The 25,316-nt window shown below is 44.5% G+C and overlaps 2 protein-coding genes across 2 annotated transcripts in view; one reads left to right on the top strand and one right to left on the bottom strand.

Annotated features, from left to right (window-relative positions):
* Window positions 1–2,707, top strand: part of zfpm2a (zinc finger protein, FOG family member 2a) — a 117,656-nt gene extending 114,949 nt beyond the window's left edge. Inside the window, exons 8-9 of the mRNA XM_076096573.1 lie at window positions 159–1,825; window positions 1,868–2,707. Coding sequence (XP_075952688.1) covers window positions 159–1,825; window positions 1,868–2,707 — 2,507 coding nt within the window. The remainder of the gene's footprint in view (window positions 1–158; window positions 1,826–1,867) is intronic.
* An 863-nt stretch (window positions 2,708–3,570) lies between these two features.
* LOC142955179 (uncharacterized) lies at window positions 3,571–24,868 on the bottom strand. Its single transcript, XM_076096625.1, has 11 exons — window positions 24,745–24,868; window positions 24,285–24,444; window positions 24,043–24,114; window positions 23,586–23,662; window positions 22,298–22,398; window positions 21,131–21,247; window positions 19,345–19,419; window positions 7,421–7,559; window positions 5,020–5,102; window positions 4,781–4,877; window positions 3,571–4,649 (listed from the first exon to the last, which is right to left on the bottom strand). The coding sequence occupies exons 1-11, from the start codon at window positions 24,802–24,804 to the stop codon at window positions 4,482–4,484; spliced, it is 1,149 nt and encodes a 382-aa protein (XP_075952740.1). The 5' UTR covers window positions 24,805–24,868; the 3' UTR covers window positions 3,571–4,481.
* Window positions 24,869–25,316: the final 448 nt, after the last annotated feature.

Raw genomic sequence — 25,316 nt, forward strand, 5'->3', positions numbered from 1 at the left:
TACCACGGCTGACAGTTTATCCTTGAGCGAAAAAAATATCTAGTGGAGGGGAATAAGCTTGGCATAATGCATGAGCGTTTGATGGTTTCTACAGTTAACTCTAAAGGAGAAGTGGGAGGCGAGATTCTGAGCATTTCTCCCTTTTATCTCCTTCACAGGTGTCAAAATGGAAGAGAGCCTCCCTCCTGGCACCAGCTTGAAATGCACAATCTGTAACTACACGGCAGATTCTCTTATTACATTCCAGCATCACATCATGTCTCACCTGTCACAGGCGGCCTTCAGATGCAATCACTGCCGTATCAGCTTCCAGAGCCACAGGGAACTCTTACAGCATCAGGACTTACATGGGCACGGCAGCAAACTTCACAGGGAAGGCGACGGCACCGAGCATTCCCCCAGGGGGCCCGAGGAAAGCCTCCAGCAGCAGCAGCAGCAGGCCCGCGCTGAGCTGGCCAACAGGAAGGATGCTCTGCTGGGAAGTCCCAAAGGGACCCTCAGCAAGGAGACCAGCACAGACGGAGAGGCTGACAAGGCTGAGAAGAAGCCCATGCTGTCTGTTCAGAAGGGAGAGGCCCACCCAGGCAGCAAAGCCAGTTTTTCTTACACTAGGATCAAGTCTGAGCCCTCCAGCCCCCGGCTGGCCTCCTCCCCTGTGCAGCATAACATGCCTACATTTCCCATGGGCCCCTTCTTGTCTCAGTTTGCTTTCTCCCAAGACATTTCAGTAGTCCCGCAGGCTTCTGAGATTCTGGCTAAAATGTCAGAGCTCGTTCACCGGAGGCTGCGCCACGGAGGGAACAGCTACCCCCCTGTCATCTACAGTCCTCTTATGCCCAAAGGGGCCACCTGTTTCGAATGCAATATCACCTTCAGCAACCTGGACAACTATTTGGTCCACAAAAAGCACTACTGTAACAGCCGCTGGCAACACATGGCAAAGTCCCCGGACTTCTCCGCCCTCTCGGATAAGGTTCCCGAGGCGGTGAGCCCCAACAGCGGCCACAGTTCTGTTAGCATGTTGACCAGCTGCCACCCTACAGAGGCCGACAACCACATCATGCAGTCTTCCTGTCTGAACTCCAGTGTGTTGGACCTGATCAACGCTGGGGCCAAAGAGCCTGAAAAGGATCTAGCCGGACAGGTGAAGAAGGCCACTACCCCGACTGGGGCTGAGGAGAGGCTGAACGGCAAGCAGTTGGAGGGGAAAAGCCCCAGTACGGGTTTGGTGGAAAGTGACAATGACCCAAACAAGACAGTCTGCGAGGCCTGCAATATCACCTTCAGCCGTCACGAGACCTTCATGGTCCACAAGCAGTACTACTGCGCCACGCGTCATGACCCGCCCATGAAACGCATGTCCAACAACAAGGTACCCTCCATGCAGAGAACCATAAGGGCCCGCAAGCGCAGGAAGATGTATGAGATGTGTCTCCCAGACCAGGACCACCAGAGGAACCCTATGGGTCAGCCAGGTTTCCTCGGAATTCCTCCTATGAACCCTTGTACTTCCCAGGAAGCTGTAGAGAGCCTAGCAGACCGCTTCCACCCGCGCTGTGACATCTTCCCCGGTATGGTACCCAAACACCTGGAGGCCTCCTTGACTGTCACTAAAGCTATTCTGGCTCCCAAATGCAATACAGTGGAGCAGCAGGAGCTGGACGCCCCCATTGATCTCAGCAAAAAGTGTTCGCCCGTCTCCGACAAGACATGTAGCTCCCCTAAAAGACTGTTGGACTATCACGAATGTGCCGTGTGCAAGATAAGTTTTAACAAGGTGGAGAACTACCTGGCGCACAAACAGAACTTTTGCCCTGCAACAGCCGCCGCCGCCGCTGCCGCCGCCGCTCAACAACAGCAACAGCAGCAACCACACAATGAGACTGGCAGCCTGGAGCCGACCATGTTCCCAGATGTGAAGAGCGAAGTCAATAACAACCCCGATGACGTCTACGATAAGAGCCCGGGCAAATGTGAGAAGAATGGCAACGGGAAGGGGATGGTGCAGAACGGAGGCTTGTTCCCCTCTCTCCTGGGGACCGTGCCGGGACTCAAGCCTTTTGCTGAGCCCCAGCTCATCCCATCAAAAGACGAGAGCAAGAATATGTTTCTGCCCCACTGCCTTTATCCCGGAGCAATAAAGAAGGCGAAAGGTCCCGAGCAACTATCGCCGTATTTTGGGATAAAGCCAACCGATTATGTGACTGGGGGACCAGTGATGCAGGGAGAGGCAAGCGAGCAGGAGCAGAGCGGGGGAGGGGGCGCAGGAGGCGCAGGAGGAGAGACAGGAGCGACCAGGGAGCAGGCCCAGCAGCCTGCTGTTAATGGCTGCCCCCACCCTGGCAAGGAGCCCCTTCCCCTACTCCCCAAAAACCGGGGCATGGTCATCGTCAACGGGGGGCACAAGCCCGAGGAGCGTTCGGGCACAGCTCCACCGCAGCAGGAGAATCAGCCCCAGCCAGACGGCCAACCTTCCAATCCGTCACCTACGTGGGCCGGCGAGAACCAGGCCGACTCCAACGAGAACATGTCGCCTTCCTCCAAGTCTCCGAGCGAGCAGGCGGCGCCCACAGCCAACAAAGGCGTGAACGGCTCTGGAAGTGGCAAGTACTGCCGCCTCTGTGATATCCAGTTCAACAACCTGTCAAACTTTATTACCCATAAGAAGTTTTACTGTTCATCACATGCTGCAGAGCATGTAAAATAAGAAGAAGACGCGCTCTTCTTCTCCCTCCCACACCTTTCCCCCCCCCACCCAACTGTTCCCCTCCTTTGTTTTGGTACACTGTTGTGTCTGGAATAGTGCATCCTGCAGTGCTAAACGCTGCTTGTGGACAATCAAGAGAAGCTTCTTCTTTCATCGTTTTAAGACTTTAAAATGCAAAACCATTGGTTTGGAAAAAAAAAAGAGAAGAAAAATGAATCAAGAATAATATTGGTGCCACTTTCACATTAATTTATTTTACAATCAGTATTAATAGGAGTAGTGATCTTAATTTAAATTCAAAATGAAATTTATATCAGAGTTGTTTGTAATGTTATTGTATAGTCATTCTTGTGTAGCACACATTGTTTACACTGTAGTGTAGGCTCAATGAAACAGATAGACAATACAAAAATGAGATGCATTGTAGACACAAAAATAGCTACTGAGGCACTTGTGTATTCTTATTTGCTGTACCAGTTTCTGTATATGCCCAAAATGTCACTTGCAGATTGCTACTAATGACTTGTTTGCCTTAAAGAAATCACCATTTGGGGGTGATAACCAGGCACAACGCTGCATCTCACATTTTGGCATATACACATGGCTTTGCATACATATGTGGCTGTTTGTCCCCGTCTCTTTTCTTCAACTCAGATGTGGATGTTTTCATGAGGATGGCAGCATTCTTGTATAGTACTTGTATTTCTGTTTGATGATACACTTTGGTCTCCCTTTTTGAAATTTTGCTCTCAATGCAATACTTTGTAAATGAGGGAACATTACTGAAAAGCAGTATTATGAAATGGGGGAATGTGCATATAATTATTTGTAACCCCCGAAGGGAAGAAAAAAAAAAAAAAAGAAGTTGTACAAGAATTACGTTTATTGCTGATGAACAAGATGGGTGGGAGGTCAGTGGGTATGCTGATGTAAAATGATCATTCCAATGTCCTGATTATGGGAGAAAATGTTTCTTAAAACGTTGTTGCTATGCATGTATATGGATGGAATTAAATTCCAGATCTGTTGGAAATTTTTATTTTGATGTGGTGTCATAATTAAAACTTAAATCCTCAGGATAAACCAACGCTGTCTGCTCTTTCTTTCATCACGTCCACGTTTGCCACACAAGTGAGTTCAGAGCAGTTAAAAACAGACGCAGACGTACATAAAGACGGATTTACAAAAATGCAGCTTTGCAGGTCAGACTCATCTGTTCGCTGATTAAAAGACCAAAGATGGAGGTCTACAACTGTTTGTGATGTAATTATATGCAAGTAACAAATGACTGCAGCTGACGAGACAGAGAGAGAGACAGAGAGAGACAGAGAGAGAAACTCAATGTACGTTTCCCTGTGGCTATAAAAAGGCAGAATATTAAGACTAAAGCGAATGAGATAAAATGAGCAGTGGCGTGTGTGGCCTTTACATTGATAAGGAGTAATGTATTAATTTTTGTCTCTGGCCAATCAGGCAAAGAGACTGAAATAACAACTTGAAAGATAAGATTTTCCGACTCTAAGACAGCAAATATGTCATCGCACTGAATCACCCTCCAGTTATTTTCAAATTAAAAGCTTCCAGTGAGCAAAAAGTTTAAAAAAAATGGACTTTTTGATGAACCTCACCAGACATGTACACAATCTCTACAGATCGCTGCAGGGGACAAAAAAAAGAAAAAAGAGAGAGAGCTTGAATATTTTATTGAATATTTTAAACATATTCAATGATTACCCTGTCCATGCCTGCGCTATTGTTGCATGTTGGCCATGGGTCACTCGCTCTGCTGTTTGGCTTGTCGTCGGTTGACGAGCTTCCTCAGGTGCTGGCTGATGGCAGATGGCTTCTTGTAGATCATTCGCCGGTCTGCTCCTTTTATGTGAACGTGATTGGCTGACGGGTAGGACTCCTCCAGAAACTTCTTTTGAAGCTCGGCGACCATCTGGTGCAGGAAAAAGATCATTTATTCTGGATTTATTTGTTTTACACCAAGCCTGACTTTAGTATTGTCCTGTCACTGTAAAAGAGTTAACGCATCGTGGAGCTGTGCAGCGACACGGTAAACTCTCTCACCTGGTTTAGATGTTCTGGTATTTCCTGGTCAAAGGAATCGCCGGTGATCACGCTCACTGACGTCCTGCTGGAGAGGGGCTTAAACTTTGTGATGTCCCTTTAAAAACAACAACAACAACAACAACAACAACAACAACAAGTGAAATATTATAATGTTTCCAATTCCAATGTTCATCTTGACTTTCACATTAAACTTGCAAACTCATTTGAAAAAACAGGCACAAAAATGGTTACCATACCTCACTTGAGATGCACTTTCATTCAGAAAGTAATGCTCATCCACGGCACTGCTCTGGTGGGCCGGGTTACTCAGGAGGTATTTCTATAAGACACAGAGAGACAGAGAAAAGAAATCAGTCGCAACACAACGGAAAAGCAAAAAGGAAGGGAGCCGAGTGACACTGAAGAACAAATACAGAGTAACTCCGTGGATAATAATCTGAGCAATCCCAGAGATTTGTTGGGTAAGTCTATTGGCAGACATGTTAATGGAGCTACTCCACAGTCGCAGCATGTCACCCTTTTTTTTTTTTGCCTAACCACACTCGGCTCCGATCCCATATCGCCACACGCTGACAATTTTTGGGGCCATTTTATGCACGTCCAAAAAAACAAAGCATAGCTCCGCTTCACAGTTGGTTCATTTGTTTTTTCTCGTCTACAATCACCCCAGATCACTGCAACGCAATCCAAAATTGGGACAGACTTAGTTGTGTGTATGTGTAGTGAGCAAGATCTTTACAAAGCCTCGCTTCATTTAGACACCCCCCCCCCTATCATTTATCATAACTGCACTTACAGTATGATTATACTCTGATTGAATCCCCGAGTCAGAGCTGCTCTAGTGACTTCCAATGCCAAGGCGAGGCGGAATACTCTAACTTCTTAAACTTCTTAGTTCCATCCGTTTGCAAGATGTGAAAATCAAGTCCGTGTCCGGCTCAGACCAGAATACTGATACGACATTGAAAATCTCAGTCTTGGTACTCGGATTCTCCGGCTCAGGGTTAGAGAGAGTTCACCACGCGCTACCAGGCAGAAGACGAGACTCCTCAAACTGAGCAGAATTTGCATCTATCTTCCGCGTGCGATGAGACCGAGATAGCTTTGGTGCCGCTAACATAGCGGCAAACAAGTCTGCTCCGGTTCAATTAAGCGCTGGTTACAGAACATGCCCTTGAGAAATGGACTGCATGCTCTATTGAGTCCGGCGAGCCTGTGACTGTCTCTGTGTGTGTGTGTGTCTGTCTGTCTGTCTGTCTGTCTGTCTGTCTGTCTGTCTGTCTGTCTGTCTGTCTGTCTGTCTGTCTGTCTGTCTGTCTGTCTGTCTGTCTGTCTGTCTGTCTGTCTGTCTGTGTGTGTGTCTGTCTGTGTGTGTGTGTGTGTCTGTCTGTCTGTGTGTGTGTGCATGTTATAACCTTCACTAGCCTGTCTGCAAAACCTCTCTCTGTCCTTGGAGAATCCCAGCACAATGATGTCCTTATCTCTCTGGCAACGACTGTAATACTTGAAAAGCTGAAATGGGTCCCTCATCACTGCTGCCATCACATCGTGGGTGGCTGGCTGCAGAGAACGCGTATCAACCAACTGTGAACAGCTGCGGCTCAAATGTGATGCTGGACGGATGTTAGAGATGTCACCGAGTGTCCGAACAAATTCAATTTATAAAAAAAAAAAAGGAAGAATTTGAAGTGGGACGGTGTTGTTTAAATGCTGCTAAATTAACCTGCAAGAATCTCTCTTTCTCCATGGCCCTAACGCTCCAAAACATGGTTTCCCTGCTATAATAAGGTGTCACCCCCTACAGAGCATTATCCCATGTTACCAAAGATATTGGTTGTTGTTCATCCATTACTCCTCCTCTGCCTGAGACGTCTTCCACGGCAAGTGAAACAGAAATGACTACAGGACTTCATGTCAGCACTGTGAGTGTGTTTTGAAAAACAGATTCACAGCAGATCAGACTGCGGACAGGTGAGAAATAAAATAAAAAAGGAGAGAAACTGCATCTGCAACACACGGCATAATGCGTCGCTTATATTAAGAGCCTGTTTCCTCGCCGCCTGTCAGAGGGCTGAGTTTACAGTATAGCAGGCGTCAGGCGATAACAGTGCAAACTGCGGCGTCACGTCAGCTCCGGGAACGGGTTCAATTCTCATTTATTGTTAAAAAAGTGACGCCTGGCGCCCGTGTGCCAAACAATTCACAGGCCCCGGATGACACTGAGACACAGACGCCTCTGCAGTCATCACCCACTCGCATCTCTCTGCTGAGGATTGTTCTCGCACTAGCACCATCCTGTGGCCGCAAGGGGGGGAAGATGGGAGGAGTTGCTTCTAAAGGCCTGAAACATATCACTTTCTTTTCCTCTATGTTCCTAAATTAGCTTAGTGAAAGCGTTGTCTCCAGACTATAGAGATGTCAACATTGACGGTATTTTGAAACACTTTTTTAAGCCTTGATGAATCATTCCTAAATCACCTCTTAATCGCCACTGAGCTGCTGTGTCACAACAATTACAACAAAAAAGATCTCTGCCGCTTTTACCTTTTAATTTCTTAAACAATCTACGTCACAGCTTTTAGGGCATACATCGTGTGTGTGTGTGTGTGTGTGTGTGTGTGTGTGTATTAGCCTGACCTGACGCTGGATGACCTCCTCCGAAACATTTTCCCCTTTAACAGTTGGTTCGATCACCCCGAGGATGATCAGCATGCGGCTCAGCCCCGTAGCTGCTGAAAACTGCCTGGCTTGGAGTGAGGGCAACAGCTTACCATACCTGAACAAACACACACACACACACACACACACAAATATCCCCACTCTGTAAACTTTAGGAGGAGACAAACCAACAGTTTAACCTCACTGGGGTTTTAAAAAGCTGCATTTATTGATTTTCAGCCACTTTGTGGGCAACAGAAGTTGCTAAAAACACACTGACATTACTGGCGTTATTAAGCTGCTCTAGCTAACCAAGCTTCCCGCCCTTTGATTGGCTCGTGTGGAACAAGAACGCCCACTTTTTCTTCACAGCTGGTTCTGGCTGTTAGTTATTAGTGTTCATTGTACAACATTTGTTTGCAGTATTCAAAGCACCTCCACCCTTAAAATACTGACTATGTAGCTTAAAAAAAATAAAAGAGAAACAATTTGACAGAGCTCAAAGTTCTACTAAACGTTTCGCCTGCAGCGTCATTACATTATCAGAGTCAATGGATGTTGAACTGCTTGCTAAAATTAAGATGATCATGAACGTGACTTAGCCCGTTCACATGGCAGTGCTATCTGTTCTGGAGAGCTGCTCTGACAGACAGCAGATCAGTGGATTCTCAGCTAAAGGAAAATATCCACGCGTTCCCCATGACTGGAAAACTGTTTTCCAGGTTTACCAGGACATGTGGGAACCCTGCTAACGTGTTAGCAGATCATTTCCTATTTGCACTCTAGAAGAGGAGTAACCATGAATACGTAAGTATTCGTTTGGAGTCCTCTTTCGGCCCACCAACCCTTTAGCTTGCTGAATGCTGCACCAGCCGGTACCTAGCTGTGTGTTTGTGGCACAGTAACGTAAAGTCTGTCAAAGCTTTCTTACTAGAAACAACCACCTGCTGCTGTGGGAGGAAAGGTGAAGAGAGATCTTGGGCCGTGAATCCTAAGCAATGTGTTAAAAGATGATAAAAAGGAGTCATTTGATCAATAAATCTCTATCGTAGCCTTTAACGTACTTGGATCTTCAAACATCAAGTCAAGTTAGTCGTAGTTTGTGCCGCTCGACAACAGTTCTGAATGGCTCTACTGCAACAACAAAGGGTGATTGTATTTTACTGTGACCTAAGCATACAAGTCATACCATTCCTCCAGTGTTTTTTTCTTTTTTCAACCCCCAAAATCTCAAACTTTCTCTTGGAAAACATTTGCCTGGGGAATGAGAAATACTCTTTTTTTCTTTTTTTTTTTTTCTTGGCAGATGAGAGAAGAAGAGCTGTGGGATTTTGTAACTCAGGAGGCCCAATCGGTCTCGGCTCACTGGTGCTCTGAATTGGCTGGTCTCAGCCTGTGGAGCCCAATCAATAGTGCCGTGCGCCTGCTGCCGCCGCCGCCACCATTGCCGCGCTGCGCAGCCTGCCCCTACACGCAGCCAACACACTGTAGATCAGCCCCCCCCCCCCCCCCCCCCCCACACCGCTCCCCCAGCACCGGCAAACACTCGTCCCTGTCTTAGTCTTACTCCCGGTCCGGGCCAGGCTTATAGCACTGTGTCCTATCGGGTTCTCTCTGCTGTATTTAATTCTACAGTCACTTTTAATACCTGATAAACTATCAAACGCACATACTGCAGCAATGCAACTGATGCTAATTCATTTGTTGATTATTTTACCAGTTTAAATTATCCAGGTTATGAAATGTCCTTTAATGCCACCGTGAGGTCGTCATTTGGGGTTTTTAGTGAAACAGTGAAATGGACAGTTATTGGATGGATCGCTAACTTGAGATTGATTTCCTCTCTTGCCTGTTTTTAATAGTGGTCATGGATTTGTAAACAGACAGGACACCAGGGAGTAATGTACGATGGATGTTGGGTGGTAACCATTGGACTACCGGAGCACCTTAACTTTGCAAATCATCATTTATCAAAACCGACGTATTCCTCGTTCGATTGACTATTCAGTATAGAACTAGACCTCGAGTCGCAACGCTATCTTTTGTCACAGCACAAGCCAGCAGTGCGGTACACTTCATTTTACAACGGGCAGGCCTCAGCGCCGCTCCACTGCCCTCGCACTGATCGTATCGAACCTCCATCATAAACGTTGCACCTCTCAGTTGTAAAATAACCCATTTCACCTGTTGTTGATATGACGCGCTGCCACCTAAAGAACTGTAGCTGCTCCGGCAAAGCATGTCGGCCCTGATGGGTCAGATAAAGCAGACACAAACAGCGGATGTTCAGCGGCTACAAATGGCTGTGTAGAGAGAACACATAGCTGCCGTATTCAGTCCCCACAGGGCCAACGTTACATCCATGCAGGAGGACGTGAAGAAACAAGTCGTCTATTCCAATCCTCAGCCTTCGGTAGGCAGAGAAAAACTTTTCAAATCAGACCTCCGGAGAGTGACATTTTGACATTTTCATCTTCCTTGCAACAGTTTCCCCCCTGAAGTCATTCTGGCACCACAATTTAGAACCGACTATCCGACCTGCCTCTTAAGGGACTCCTCAGTCTCTGCACATGTTCCACCTGTCACCCTGTTCCTGCCCCTTGATTCCTAAAATAAAGAGGATGTGAAAAAAAGAAAAAACTATTTCCCTATCAGCCCCCCCCACACCCCCCCTCTAGTTCGAATCTGGTCAAATCATTCCCGGCTCTGGCATTGAACATCATTTCAAGGATTCTCCAGCCACCTGTCCCATTCCTCCCTCTTTTTTTTCCATTTTTAATTCTGCCCCGGAGTGAGGATTATGCGAAGCAAGGCATGCGTGTCAAAGGGAAATTTAGTGGGTAAAGACAGCCAAGATTGGCGGGATGAATTAAACAGATAACGGGAGGAGACGAAGTGGGGGAACCATGTAGAGCAAAACGCCTCACCGATGTTGGTCATTTCAGAGGGGCGCTTTTTTTCCCCCTCCCCTCTCCCTCCCCACAGGAGCGAGAAGGCAATATCTAAATTAATAAAGTGATGAAATGAGTTTGTGCCGTGGACTTTCTGCTGTTTGACTTTCCCATCTGGATTAGTGCAGGCTGAATGGACGCTCTGTTACTTTTGTTACAACTGCGCAATTCACTGTCGGAATTTGGCCCTGCAGTGATAAGGCTCCCCTCCCTCCTCCTCATTACCATCTCATTCCATATGCAGGGCCTCTGTTACCTGAGAGCCTGCTCACACACAAAACACCAACTATTACACGAGCTCCTGCCGACTATTACAATGAGCGGAGAACCTTTAAACACAGACTATTACACGAGGCTCAACTAACTATTACGCCGAAGGAACACTTTAAAAGAAAAAAGAAGAAAAAAAGACAAAGACTTCCAGAGGCTGTTACAAGAGGAGGACACGTGGACGTGAGGCCTCGAACTCTCACGCAGGCAAAGAGTAGAGCGGCAATTCCATATTTAATACCAAATTTGACGTGGAGCACAACACAAGGCCGTCATGCAATCCATGATTTAACAGCACAGTGTGGTTTGAAGAGGAGCTAGCAGGTGAACACGGTATAACATTGAACCATGAAACTCCCACAGTTCATTACTAACATTGAGACAGTTGTTTTTTGTCATTATGTGTTTAACTATGCAAATGCAGCATTATCTTATCAAATATGTGATAAGTTGAATACATTTCCAGAACAGAAACCTAAACTATGGATAAAGCCAGGTTCAGAAGTCTTGTTTCATTTTGTTAACATATTATATATTATATATAAAAGGACATGTTGGATATCTCTTTGTATCAATCCATAAATCAGAAAATACTGTCAACAGCCAGAAAACAAATAATAATAATAGAATAAAATGTCCTATAAATAAGACTATAAATGATATATGAACAAACCTTTAGAGAAAACACACACACACACATATATATATATGTATGTATCTATGTGTGTGTAAGTGTAAGTGTAAGAGTAAGAGTAAGAGTAAGAGTAAGTACGTGCTGCTGAAGTGGAGATTTCTGGCTCAAAATCGGAGAAAAACTAATTTGGAGAAAACGTCCTTTAAAGATAAAATGACATTTTGAAGACACTACAGGGGAATAAATGTAATATATTATAGATATCACCATGAAACTTCCTCAGTTCATTACTCACATTACGACTATCATTTTGTATTACAAGTTTTCTGAAATGTTACATATATGCAAATGAGACATCATCTAATGCTAATGTTTGGTGAATTTAGGAGAAATCCACAGACGCAAATACACAAAGTAGTCAAATAAACACCCGATTGTGTATTTTGGATGGACCCAAAATCTCAAAAGTGACCAGTGCATTAAAAGAACAGTTTTTGCCTTCGGTGTCTCGCTTCAGTAAACCAGAGTGTTGAAGTCAAGACGAAACGGTCCGCTTTAATGTGTGTGAAACACTCCAGGACAACATATGAGGGACCTTTCTGAAACAAGCTCAATCAACCACTTTACACGAGCCCTAGGTTATGCTGAGAGTACTACACTGTCACTGACGAGGATGATGTACATGCAGGTATTTCTAGTGTTGGGTTGGTGCTGGTGTGATGCTGCCTGGTCACCTGCAGCGTTGGTATTTTCACATGAAGGACTACAAAGGAAAAGAAGTCTCTGACTTTAATGTGTTACGCATGAAATGTTTGTGTTTGCGTGTGATTTAACGTCCTCTTCACCCAGACACTTTAATGTGACACGGTCTCTTTAGAGAGCCGAAGTGAAACGGGAACTTATGAGTTCTGCTCAAGAAGGGGTAAAAAAAATTATTCAAATTCTGATTGATAGTTTCAATTATGCTAATAACTACAAGTCCAGCCGGAGGAGGTCCTTTCTCAACAGAATGTGGCTTCATACGCTGAGATCACTAGGGTCTTTACAAAAAGCAGTCCAGTGTCGTTTATTTAACATTCATGCCTGAGAAACACCATTTGCCAGAAGAATAGAGGTTTTGTGGGTAAATGTCGAAGCTCGACAGAGGAGGAGGTCACTGTGTGGCGACACCAGGCCATCATCTTTTTTCTCTCGTGGAATTGACAACATTGGAAAAAACGGGACTAATATGGATTCTGATATTGTGTTGTTTTTTTACATTTACATGTGATGACTTTTAAACATCCGTATTGCTTCATTAGCAGAAGAGCCTGCAGCGAATATACAGTATCGTTGACACTGACAAACAGAATACAACGCATTTAAACAATGTTCTAGTTTTTAGTGTTGTATTTGTATGCAGGTTTTGTCCATGAAACAGTGAAACAAACTTCACATTTTGACCTTTATGTATCAGACACAGCCAACCAATTAGCACCCGCCTTACACCTACAGTATTAATCACACCGGAGCTATTGTATGAAGTATCATGCTCCTGTATTGAGTGCAGTATGACGTATCATATAGTTTTAAAATAACATACTTTGAGACACAGACACTACCGTCCGGCATCACATTCAAAGTACAATGCATCATTTTGGTTTTTTTAAACCACGAGTCCAAGGTGTCATTGGCACCTGTTTGTATTCACACTATTTAAAAGGAGAAGCGTGAAGGATTTAGTGGCATCTGGCAGTGAGGTTGCAAATTGCAACCAACTGAACACTCCTCCGCTCACTCCTCCCTTCCCAAGCATGTCGGAGAACTACGGTGGCCTTCAGGTAAGAAGGCAGTCTCTAGAGTCAGTAGTTTGTCCACTTAGGGCTCCTGTAGAAACACGGCTGACTCTGTGAAGAGGACCTTCTCCCTATGTAGGTATAAACCACTCATTCTAAGAGATTCTTAGTTTCAGGAGATTATACACAAACGAAAACATAGTTATGAATAGAATATTCCTTTCTGCCAACGTCCTACACACTGGACCTTCAATGGTCTGTTTTTTGATTTGTATACTTTTATACAATATACTTTTGTAGTGTTGTGGTTGTAACATCCCAGTTTCCTCGTGGAGATTATTAAACTTGCATCACAGAAATATGCTAAAGCAAAACAATGACTCACTGCTTGTTACATTACATTACATTACATTACAGTCATTTAGCAGACGCTTTTATCCAAAGCGACTTACAATAAGTGTATTCAACATCGGTTTTCGAGAGAACAACTAGTCACCAGAAGTAATAAGTGCATGTGCCTACCTCAAACAAGCATCTAAGAGCATAAACCAGAGCCAACGTACAGTGCAGAAACAAAGGAATGCAATAAGTGCCACAAGCTAATATAAAAACAATAAGTGCAATAAGCTAGTATGAATACAGTAGATGCTAGGTAAGTGCTAAGCGGAAGGGTAGGCCTTCTTGAAGAGGTGAGTTTTCAGCCTGCGCCGAAAGATGGGCAGCGACTCTGCCGTCCTGACGTCAGTGGGGAGTTCATTCCACCACTGTGGGGCCAGGACAGAAAACAGCCGCGTTTACTCCTTAATACAGTAAAAGCATTCTGGTCACATTCAACAAACTACGCTGATTTTGCTTAAAGACGGTCGATAATTGTTTTCCAACTACAATAATTATTGTACGTTCCGTTTTAGGAGCATGTCTGCTTCAGATAATCAGACTTAATTGTTTCACACCAATCAGTCACTGTTTGAATCGCTCAGCGAATGTGATGAGCTGTGGCAATTCACAGGTTGTGGAGCTGTTGTACTTCACCACACGTCATACTGTCAAATGGAGACCAATCATACTGTAAATGTAGAGATTCAACTCGAGCTCATGGAGAACCGTTTTGATTAGGGAGCAAGCAGAAAACTGCCCAAATCCCAGACAAGTGAAAGGTAAAGGTTGCTCCAGCGGTGTAATACCCAGAGTGAACACAAGATGTCACTCTTGCACCACAGCCGACGTCGGCCTGAATCCTCCCGGCATCAATCCGACAGATTACACTCGGGGTGAATACACGGGGATTGCAGCAGCCTTGACTTGATTCATTAGTGGAGCGGAACAGCAATAGTTACGCTTACAGTGATTCTAATTACAATTAATTGGCATTCCCGGGTCTCTGGATGAGGGGGGAGGATCAGCTGAGTCAGGAGAGGACTGGGAGGGGGGGCATTACAGTACCACACGGTGAAGCATAATGATTCACTCACTGTTGGAGCCTTTCTGTACGGAAGCTATAAAGTACAGTAATATAGAACTTATTTGTGTTTATCACTTTCTACATTTCTCTATTGGAAACTGCTGCTTGATATTTTACACAATCAAATCTTTCATTTCTGGTTTTTAACTAACTGTGTGTGCAAAATAACATGGGGATGAACCACTTGGTTTTCTTCATAATTTGATCAGTTAATGTCCCTGTGTCCATCTTCTCCCCTTGCTTCATTTTACCTCCTGCTGTCCCAACTCTTTCCTCTCTCTTCATTCCTCTATCTGCCTCCATCCCTCCATCGGCCGAGTGACTGCTGCCAATCTCAGCCGAGGATCCCCGGAGGGGTTCAGAGCGGCGCTGTGTGCTCCAGTGGGTTATTGATCACAGCTCGCGGTGAAAGCAAATGGGGTTCTGAAGGTGTGTGTGTGTGGGGGGGGAGACAGGATACATCATCGCTGTCTGCTACTGTTTATCAACGAGGGGAAGAGAGCAAATGTAATGCAAAAATGCAATGAGATTACATAACCACAAATAATGATGTTAAATGAACTGCAGTAGCATGCGGGTGCAGAAGTGTTTAAGTTCCTCAGCGTTGGAAGGCACAGTAGAGATGAGACTCCTGTTAGGCCTGTAAATCCATCCTGACAAAGTGCTGCCAGGAGGGATGGAAACGCTCCTCTCCGCCCCTCATATCAAAGCCTGCCCGGCCTATAAATCAAACCAAACGCAGCAGTTGCGAGACTGTGAGCGCTCGTTGGTCAAAGTGACAGTCACGTCAGAAACGTGTCTATTATCTGCTACACACTGCAGCAAGCTGTGTGCATACGTGATGATATGCATATGCATATATATATATATGTACAGTACGTCAGTGCATACATGTGATCACGACTGTGTGTGTGTGTGTGTGTGTGTGCAGGCCTTGCTCAGCATATTAATGACAGGTAGGATGACGAATGGGACAGAAAGGGCTGTTTTCATTTTGGGACTCATAACTCAATAAAGTTTCTATCCGGGCCTCCAGACACAGCTGTTAGGCCAACGCTGTCCCGGCAGCCACTTGCACTCATCATGTATCCACACATTAAATCAGGACGCACCCCATATTCTGTGGATATACAAGCAAGATATAAGTCCATTAGCTACGTACCTGAAAAAAAAAAAAAGACCGTAACTACAGACTTCTGTGTCTCAGCATGAAATTATCCCAGATTAGTAATTAAAAAAATGTAAAAGAAGGACCAAGATGCGGAGGGATGGGATGAGGAGGCTTTCAAGTGGTGCTCCTGTTGAGGACCGAGTTGCAGAGGGACGCTACATGAAAACGGAGAGTTTGCCAATCAATCAGCATTCATTAAATTGGAAGGACCATCCCATTAGACGGGAGCATTCCCCACTGCTCCCGCTCTGCGAGCAAACACATTCCCCATGGGGTAAATTAGTTTTATACTCCACACACTCAAGACACACACACTCGAGAGTGTGAATGACTCGCCGAGTTGCTTCTTTTAAACAAAAGAAGAAAAGGATCGTTAGTGTAATTCCTTTAGTTATGTTTCACTGGTTCACAAAAGGAACACTTTAGAAATTACTTTTAAAATTATTTTTGTGGGTCAGTTTATGCCTTTATCAGAGACAGTACATAGAGAAATGAAGGGAAATGCAAGGAGGGAGGGAGGGAGGGGAATGCAACAGGACACACCCAATGACAGCTAACCCACCGAAAATTAGTAGATCTGTAAAAGTCAATCCGTACACATCGAGACTAATGTCTAACATTTGATGCAGCCAAAATATAAATGCACTTTTTCACACCTCAGCTACTGTATTTCTTCACGGTCGATATATGGGCTTATTGGCCATCTCTTTGCATCCATGTGATGTCAGTTTTATCCCAGTCCTTATCCCAAATAGTAAGGATTTATGTTGAATCGTGAGGAATCTTTCCATCTGTGGTGGAGGAGATGCAATGCTTCCAAAGCTTGAGCTGCTGAAACAAAGACAGAGCACTGAGTGACTCAAACCAGTGGCTCCCATCCACAATGTAATATGTCCAGACGTACACTGGGGCTTCCTCCTAATCTCTCATGCTAGACCCACTGCTCCATTTCTCCATCAGGCAGAATTATCTTTGCCCGCAAGGAGATGAGACACATGCTGCGACGGCCGCAGAAGAAAATCCCAAATAGGGACGTTGACCCCTTACAACAAGTGCACACACACACACAAGAGCGCAGAAATACCACTCTCGGGAGACGGTGGTGATTCATTTTGTAAGATGCAACAGAACTAATATTGGGAGTGAGCCTCTGTTAATGAGCGGGTCTTTGATGTGTAAATCCTCCCGGTCCCAGTGCAAAGCCGATACGGTCTCCCCGCAATCCTGCTCAGGTGCGGCCCTGCTCCCCTCTGCAGCGCTTATCTATCCAGATACTCTAAGACCTCCGACTGCTAATAACCCCGTATCTAAGAGAGGAGCAATACGCTCCTACAAGCCCCCTTGCTGAACAAAAGCTAGAATTACCGGCTGTGTGCCTCAAGGCGTTCCTGAGATATCGCCCTGAGAATGGACAGGACGGACGGACGGACAACCCGAAGACATAATCTCTCCGGAAGTGGAAAACATGGAGGAACAGTTGAAGGATGCCATTGGCGCAGTGATGCATCCTTTCTTTCTTCATACTGCACATCTCATTCCTGTTTCTATTTTAACTCCCCCCCCCCCCCCCCGCTGAAATCCGACACCGATGATAAAATGATTTTTTCACAAAGTAAATGCAACTCCCCGTTGCTTCTCCACAGAATAATTGGATTGTGGCTGCGCTGTGGTGTACTCAGTGAAATGAATGCCTATTAATCGGAGGATAATTGGACGCGTGCCCCTGATAAATGGTGCTGCTCCACTTTGAGTCACGTACAAATTAGGCCATTTTAAGGGATCCATTTCTTATCTGGCTTCACTCATGCTTCTATGAGATGTGAGCTAGTATTGGTGGATGGATGCAAAGTATCACGGAGTCATGCCGGAAATGAGAGTACTTGATATTAGTTGATGTTTTCCTCCTGTGATATCAAAGCAGAAATGAGTCAGCATTTTTGCACTCCAGGTCCCCTCGTCTCAAAGTCAATGTTTTTGTATTTAAATGTGTTTTTGATTAGATGCCTGAAATAAGGTCTGTGGGTAGCGCAAGCTTAAGAGGTTTTAAAGTTTTGCTCTACGGAATAAAACATGTCAGCAAATAATCCACCCATTCATTTTGAGGATTCTACGCCTTTTAAAAATGGCGGTAAATAACAAGTGGTGGAATGAGACCCTCACGTTCGATTAGTCTGCTTTTACTTCTTTACTTTTTGCTTCTGGTGATTGCATTCATGCATTTGTTACGTATTAACTTGGTGAACTAAACGTGTAAGTATAATCAACTTTGCAACGGCAATAATCTAAAACAATCCCACTGTTTTCTTCCGAGGGAACCTTCCAGGTTGGCCCTACAAAGACAAGTCATACCTGAAGCACTTTCTGTGTTCAGACAAATAACTTTAAACATGATTCAAATTACTTCTGGGGTTCCTCATGGCTGAGTGATAGGACCACTGATTCATTGCACAAAAATGCAAATACAAAAACACTGAGATCAATGTTCTTTTGCAGATGAAAGGATGTTTTTGTATGTAGAAATTTGAAAATAACTTTTGGAAAAACTGAAAGTTGGTTTGATTTAAACATACAAAATCCCCAAATTAAAGAAAGACTAAATTCATCATCTTTGGTAACCATGTGACACATGAAGCAATGTATCCTAAGTGATGTTTCAATTTAAATAGCGTCTGAAATCAACTCTTTTGGGGCTGTACATAGTAATAATAATAATACAGTGTTGCACAAAACCAACACAAAACCAATGTTATACTTCCAAAGAGCTATATAAACTGTAAATAAATATTCTGCACCAAGAAATCTGTACACACAGTGTAGATGCACTTCAGAGATGTGCTCGTTATGTAGCCACCGCTGCTCGGCTGTCAGCTACATCTAAAAGCTTAGCGTGCTCTGCTACATTATGTAACTGATTAATTACAGTCTCTTCGGCGGTGAAACACCTTTTAAGGATTACACACGACACGCTTCGCTTGTAAACAATCTGAGATGTGGTTAGCGTCGACAAGTCTACCAACATTCCCCCATCCACTCTTTTATCATTAATAACGCCCCGACCCCCCCTGTATGATAATGAATGCATAATGAGATGTATGCTGTGACAATGACTACCACTTGACATATATATCTCGCCTGGAGGATTAAAGCAGTGTTATTACACTGTCTGTCACTCAGTCCCGACCACCGCCACAACCCTCATCTGTCTCACGCTAAAGGAGCGCGATCAGCTAATGGCTTCCTTTGGCCTCCCATTAATCACGCTAATGAGCCCCGCCCAGCAAAGATAATCAACCATTCTCACCCGCAGAAGCCAATAAGGGAGAGAGTTTGGAGCTTCGCTTGTGAAGCACTCTGCCTCCGCTCTCCTCATCCTAATCCTCTTTCTTGGTACATTTCCCTTTTTTTTATTTCCTCTTCCCTGCTTCTCGCTTTTATCAGCTTCCTCTCTGCCCTTCAGAGCTCCTTATCGTCCCCCCTCTGCTCCTATTCCACTGCCCTATTTTCTCCTTCTTTTCCACATCCCTCCCTAGTTCCTGCTTCTTAAACATCTCTCCGTCTTCTCTCCTCTCCCACCTTCTTTCCATCCCCCCCCCTCCAGTTCCATCCTCTGACATGCCCCTGAAACCAGCTACAAACTCACCAGTACTCCGTCCACTGGTTGTCCTCGAAAACGTCCTCCGGGATGGGATCGATCAGCACCAGGTCTGACACTTGCCTGAGGACAGAGAGAGGACACTCGGATGAAGTAAGACTCATTGACCACCCCTGTGCACTTTACCCTCCTGGACCCCCCCCCCCCCCCGGCCGTAATGAGCGCGAGATGGATGGCTGTCCTGCCGTCCGTCTTTCCCGTAGATTCCCCCACAGACAGATGACCACACGCCCGCCAGATCCAGGGGCAATATTTCCATCCGGAGAGGTGTCATCCACCCACCTTCATTTTTCTCCCTTAGCGGCAGCAACATCGTGCCTGATTAAATACTAAATCTTTGGGGCCTGGTTGCGGGCTACTTGTCACGTTAATCACTGCGTTGACTCCGAGCTGGACGAGTCATGGGGGAGGATGGGAATGGACACTGGAGCAGATTTTGTGAAGAGTGACTTTGGGAGGCGTACAATACTTGCAAGCTCTTACAGCATACGCAGTATTTGAGAGTTACGTAATTAAATCAATAAATGCATCTAATTGTCATTTGTTACAGTTACTGCAGTTTGACACTATTCAGTGTTGAGTACTGCTGTGAGGTTTTTAGGAGATTTTGAGGTTTAAAACATTTATTAGAAAAGTAATCAAATATACGTGACTTTATTTATAATATATTTATAATTCAAATGTGTGTGATTTACTATGAAGTCATTTTAAGATGGCCTATTTCAAAATGATTTATTAGACACATAAAAGATAAGTGTGCTAATGTTCTGTATTGTTATATTATCAACAAATCCTATGGAAACATCCCCAATAAGTGCACTATGTATTGATGTGTGAGTACAATCACAAGCAGCGACTCATGTCTGCTGGTCTTTGATGGTGGATGATGATGATGATGATGATGATGATGATGATGATGATGATGATGATGATGATGATGGCTTGCCTTGTAAACACACAAACACGTGTACCATCATGGTTATTTTGTCAAACATTAGAAAACTCCCTTCAGAGGCGTTTTCACAGGATCAGTACAATCCACTGTGACCAGTGGACATTTTGGCATTTAGACTCAGTCTGAAGACCAAAATGCTTATTAGTCTAAAATCACATTTTAGTCATTTTCATCCTTTATAGTTGTAGTCGACGTCAACTCAAAGTGTTTCAGTCATCCAAAAGTAATTTTAGTCAACTTTAAGTCATAACCTTTGGTCAAAATGTTTTCTCTCTTCATTTTGCTACTTAATTTGTGATAATTTACTTAATTTAGTCTTAGTCCTGTGTCAGCACATTATATTGAATATTTCAGTCAATCGAGTCAAACAATAGTTTTACTTCGGCTATTTCCCATTATTTAATTGACTTATTTTAACATGATTAAATTAACATTCTCAAGATTTTATCCCATCGTTATCTGATGAAAAACAGGTCTAATATCAGAAGATAGTATGTTTGGAGCTTTGTAAAAGCTTTTAATCTTTCTCAAGGTTGAATAATTAAGAATGATACTTTGTAGGGATGGCATTCAAAGCAAATGTACCATTGGATGATTACTAGGAACTATTTAATCAGGTTGTTGAAACACATTTCTTCGCTTATGTAAAAGCTTTTTATTGTCACGGTGGTATTTCAGCAATTTAGAATATGAAGACTCGTAAGATACAGATAATAGCAAAGCTCCTTCAGAGCCACAGATGACGTTCTACAGCTCTTTCCACACGCAGACAACAACTGACCTTGATGTTAAACGTAGGTTTCATTATGCGTTACTTACACGTCGTGAATGTGGCTGTAGAACCTGCCGTTGAGCGTGCCGAGCTCCGAGCCCACCAGGATGAAGGGCGTGGCTATCTCAGCGGCCTGCAGGAGTCGGTGCAGATCATCCACCATCCTGGAAGACGACAACAACAACAACAACACATTCTCATCTGTCTCACAAGTAAACCAGGACACGCTGCCATCTGGGCCAGGAGGGTCTTTATTCAGCTTGGTGGGACTAGTTCTCCTCATTAACCTCGTTCATCTCTGATATGCTGGTTAACAAGTCGACTAAGAGGCATCATCAAAAAGCTCAGAGAAGTGTTACAAAATTATCAGCACCGCTGGAAACCCAAACTGACATCATAGCTCCTCTCTGAGATCTGCTGCCCTGGGTTTGTTGTGTGAATAAATCAAACCCGCGGTGTCCAATTGGAATGAGGGGTTTTCACAAGACTCCCAGGGTTAAGGTCAAACCTCCTTGAGATATTGAATTGTGGGAAATTGATTGCTGCTTGGCGGGCCAGGTGCCAAGGTAAACTAGGCCGTTGACCGCCAGCAAACCCCGGCCTCGCTCGTCCCTTTCGGGCAGATTGAAGGCTCGACAAGCGCGCTGCGATGTCGGAGGCGGGGCCGACTGGAGCCCAATCACACGACAGTGTGAGGAAGGTAAGGGGTGCGTTCAGCGGAGGAATGCACACATCAGTCTGTGCCGAACATGGATGAGAAGAGCCAAACAGACACTTTATCAAGGAAATATTGATTCCCAAGGGGTAGTTACTGTACAGTGGTAAATAATACAAAACTGAACATCAATTTCTAAGTAAAAGCTCCATAAAGTCTACAGTAGACGCAAAGTAGACGCTGGCTTTCCCACAGTCAGCACTTATCAGACCCAGAGTCACCTGCACCACATGACTGTGTGTTTGGCTCACATCTCACCCAAAACATCAACAGATGAATTTTACAAACTCAGCAACGACGAGTGAATGCGACAGATGGCTCTGCAGGTGTAAAACAGCCCACTCACTCATTCACAATCCGCTTCGTGGCCAAAAAAAAAACCAACAACAACAACAACAACAACTGTGCTTCTGTGTTTACGCTGTAGACTTTGTGTACAGCAGAAAAGTGTCACCCCCACACTCAAAATGACAACCGCCTACTGAGGCAGTGTACTTACCGTCCAGTCGTCGACATCCCCCAAACTTTCTCGGTTCCCGTGGTTTCATTCGGCAGCAGCCGCTTGCTGAAGCCCAGTCCCATTCTGTCAAAGGTGCACACCTGAGCAGCATGACAAACAGAGACATCACAGGTACACGGGGGTGTTTAAATAACACCGTGCTCTACATACACATGAGATGCTCTCAATAAGGACTCCCCCACCCTAACTTGTGTGTGCGTTAAAAATGCATGACAGCCGAGTAACATGGATAAATAAGAGATGCTGTAAACAGGGCACTGTTACTGCTCGTGTGATTTAGTTGTTCAGATGTATCTAGGCGCCCCCCCCCCCCCCCCCCCAACAAGCCTGTGACCCAATTTGAGTCACATCTCAGACAAACAACATGGGGCAGGCTGTCAGCCCTGACTTTCTGCTGTACCGAGTCCTTGTTGAGCAGAGAGGACGTGGCAGAGCCACCGCTGGAAGTCTCCCTATGTGACCCTGACCACGAACAACAATGCTGCATTAACTGATTCTAAACAAAGTTCACCACAGTGGATGTCCTTGGTGCGCAAGCTAGATTCATCTGAGATACATTGTTCAGTTCCGATGAGCCCGCTTGTTTTAACCAGGCAGCAACCTCCGGGTCTGAAAAGTGAAGCCAATGCAGAAGTACCTTAATTCTGCATTCTCTCTAGTGTCCATCAGGGGGCGACTCCTCTGGTTGTATAGAAGTCTATGAGAAAATGACTCCACTTCTCACTTGATTTATTACCTCAGTAAACATTGTAAACATGAGTTGATGGTCTCAATCTCTAGTTTCAAGTCTTCTTCAGTACAGCATGATGTTCATTTAGTAAATGATGGTCCATTTAGAGTCAAATGGACCATAAAGCAGGGGATGCTTTAGGGCGGGACTACTTTGTGATTGACAGGTCGGTCTGGTAGTTTTCTGTGTTGTCGTCTTCCATCTTTAACCCTTTCACAGTGTTTTTTCACTTTACGAAAGTTTATTTTAACATTTTTTATAGCCTAAAAATGTCTTATTCAGCCTTCAGTTGTACTTAGCTCCACCCTCTCGTGTCACGTCTGGTTACCAAAAAACAAGATGGCAACAACCAAAATGCAGAATACGAGGTTTCAAAATTGCAGTCCACGAATCAATGAGTGACATCGCGATGACTACATCTACTTCTTCTGTACAATCTATGCTTTTAACAGAGTAAACAGAGCTATCATATTGTGGACAATCATTTCAGAACACAGCCATTCAATAGAATCCACAGTAACCGTGTCCTTTCCTCACCTTTGTTAGTGTGGCCACACTTTCCTGGACATGCAACCAAACGTCTGAGGACATTCCAGTCGGTGCGTCCAGTATGACTGAAGAAGGAAAAAAACAGGGTGAGCTCAGCAAAAAAAAAGACTCCAACAAGCCACACAGACATGGAACTATGTGCCAGACAATGTAGATCAGCGATACTCAACTTAAGGATTTGGCCCGCAACCGAGCTCCCTGGTGACTACCGTACTTAGGATTTTTTTAAAATGTAAATAGGATGTCAAAGTGCATAAAACTAGTTGTCTATAAAAAGAAAGGGCCAAAAAAGGATCGGTTAGTTTGTTCACTAACTCTGGCCTCCTGTTATTTTGCAAAAGTGGCCCCGGGGTCAAAGCAAGTTGAGTATCCCTGATGTAGATCATGTTCCATCAGTTGAAAGATAACCAGTCATGGCAGATCATAGAATATCATCACATATTACCAACTGGTTGTCCTTGTCCTTTGCACAAAAGATGCATCTTTTGACCCAAACCAACATCAACAATCTGGCCATCTGGATGCAAAGGTGAGAGGAACAGAGGGAAAGGTTAGGCTTCACCGATGCCACATGTAACACACATGAACACATGTAATACATGTATTCTGAAAAACTTGTTTTGCTTTGCTAGTATCAAATTAAACTGAAAGGAACAATGACTTTGTTAAGCCTTTGATATAATGAACCTTTAGGCAAGAGCATCTGTCCTTCTCTCTGCAGCGATGCATAGTTGAGGAACGGAGGGATGAAGACGAGCAAGAGTAAACACTTTCCAATGGTCATGAGCACGGAGCCGTAAGACACTCGGCCTGCTTCAGCCTGGCTGTGCACCCTTTGATCGGGATCCTGGTTTATGGAGAAAAGAAGGAAACATAATGTTAAGTCACACATTAACCTGACTTAAGCATCCTAAAGTTGGAAAAATCTGATACTAACATATATATTCATATATACTCGTAAACTCTACATTTATGATATATCAGCATTTTCAGAGATTTCAATGCACTGCAATATTTGGTTAATTGAGAGCACCAATGTTAAAAGAACAGGTTTACTTCTATCTTAGCTCGTGTTAGCTAGCAGAGGTCTGCAGTCACTTGCACAGAAGCTATCAGCAGCAGCGAGCTATCGTTCACGTTGCAGTACCTTTCTATCGGCATTGACAGGTTCGCTGTTGGATGCTTGAGCTTCGGTTCTCCGACGCATTTTGAAATAAAGAGTCGTAACCGCCGCTGTAACACCGCCACACAAACTGAATGAAGTTGTTGTGACTTCCTGGTGGAGGTACAGAAGCCGACAAGAGACAAACCTTCCCTTGCGCGTTGCGCTATATCGCAGCCACCTCATCACGTTGTGCTCGCTGTGCACATCCCCATTTATCAGTGTTTACTTTGCAATTATTTATGATTCACCTTCTTTTTAATATAAGCTTACTGCCACACATACATTTACAGCTCACTGTTAGATTAGTGTCGTATAGGTACATTTAACACATGTCACAGTCAAAACGAATAATTCTAATCACAATGCCATAAATCATTTTGTATACTGTTAAATACTGAATGTTTAGTATTATTTTTAATACATCAATAATAGACTTTGCCTCGGGCACTTATTAATGGAGGGGCAGTACAACTGCTGGCCTGCAGGGGTCGCTGTATCCCACAAACCCATCCTACAGCCTCCATCATAAAGTATTGCACTCAACAGCAAAGGCA

This window comes from Anarhichas minor, unplaced genomic scaffold, assembly GCF_050575085.1.
Source record: "Anarhichas minor isolate MPS153535 unplaced genomic scaffold, ASM5057508v1 ptg000022l, whole genome shotgun sequence".
Taxonomy (NCBI): Eukaryota; Metazoa; Chordata; class Actinopteri; order Perciformes; family Anarhichadidae; genus Anarhichas; species Anarhichas minor.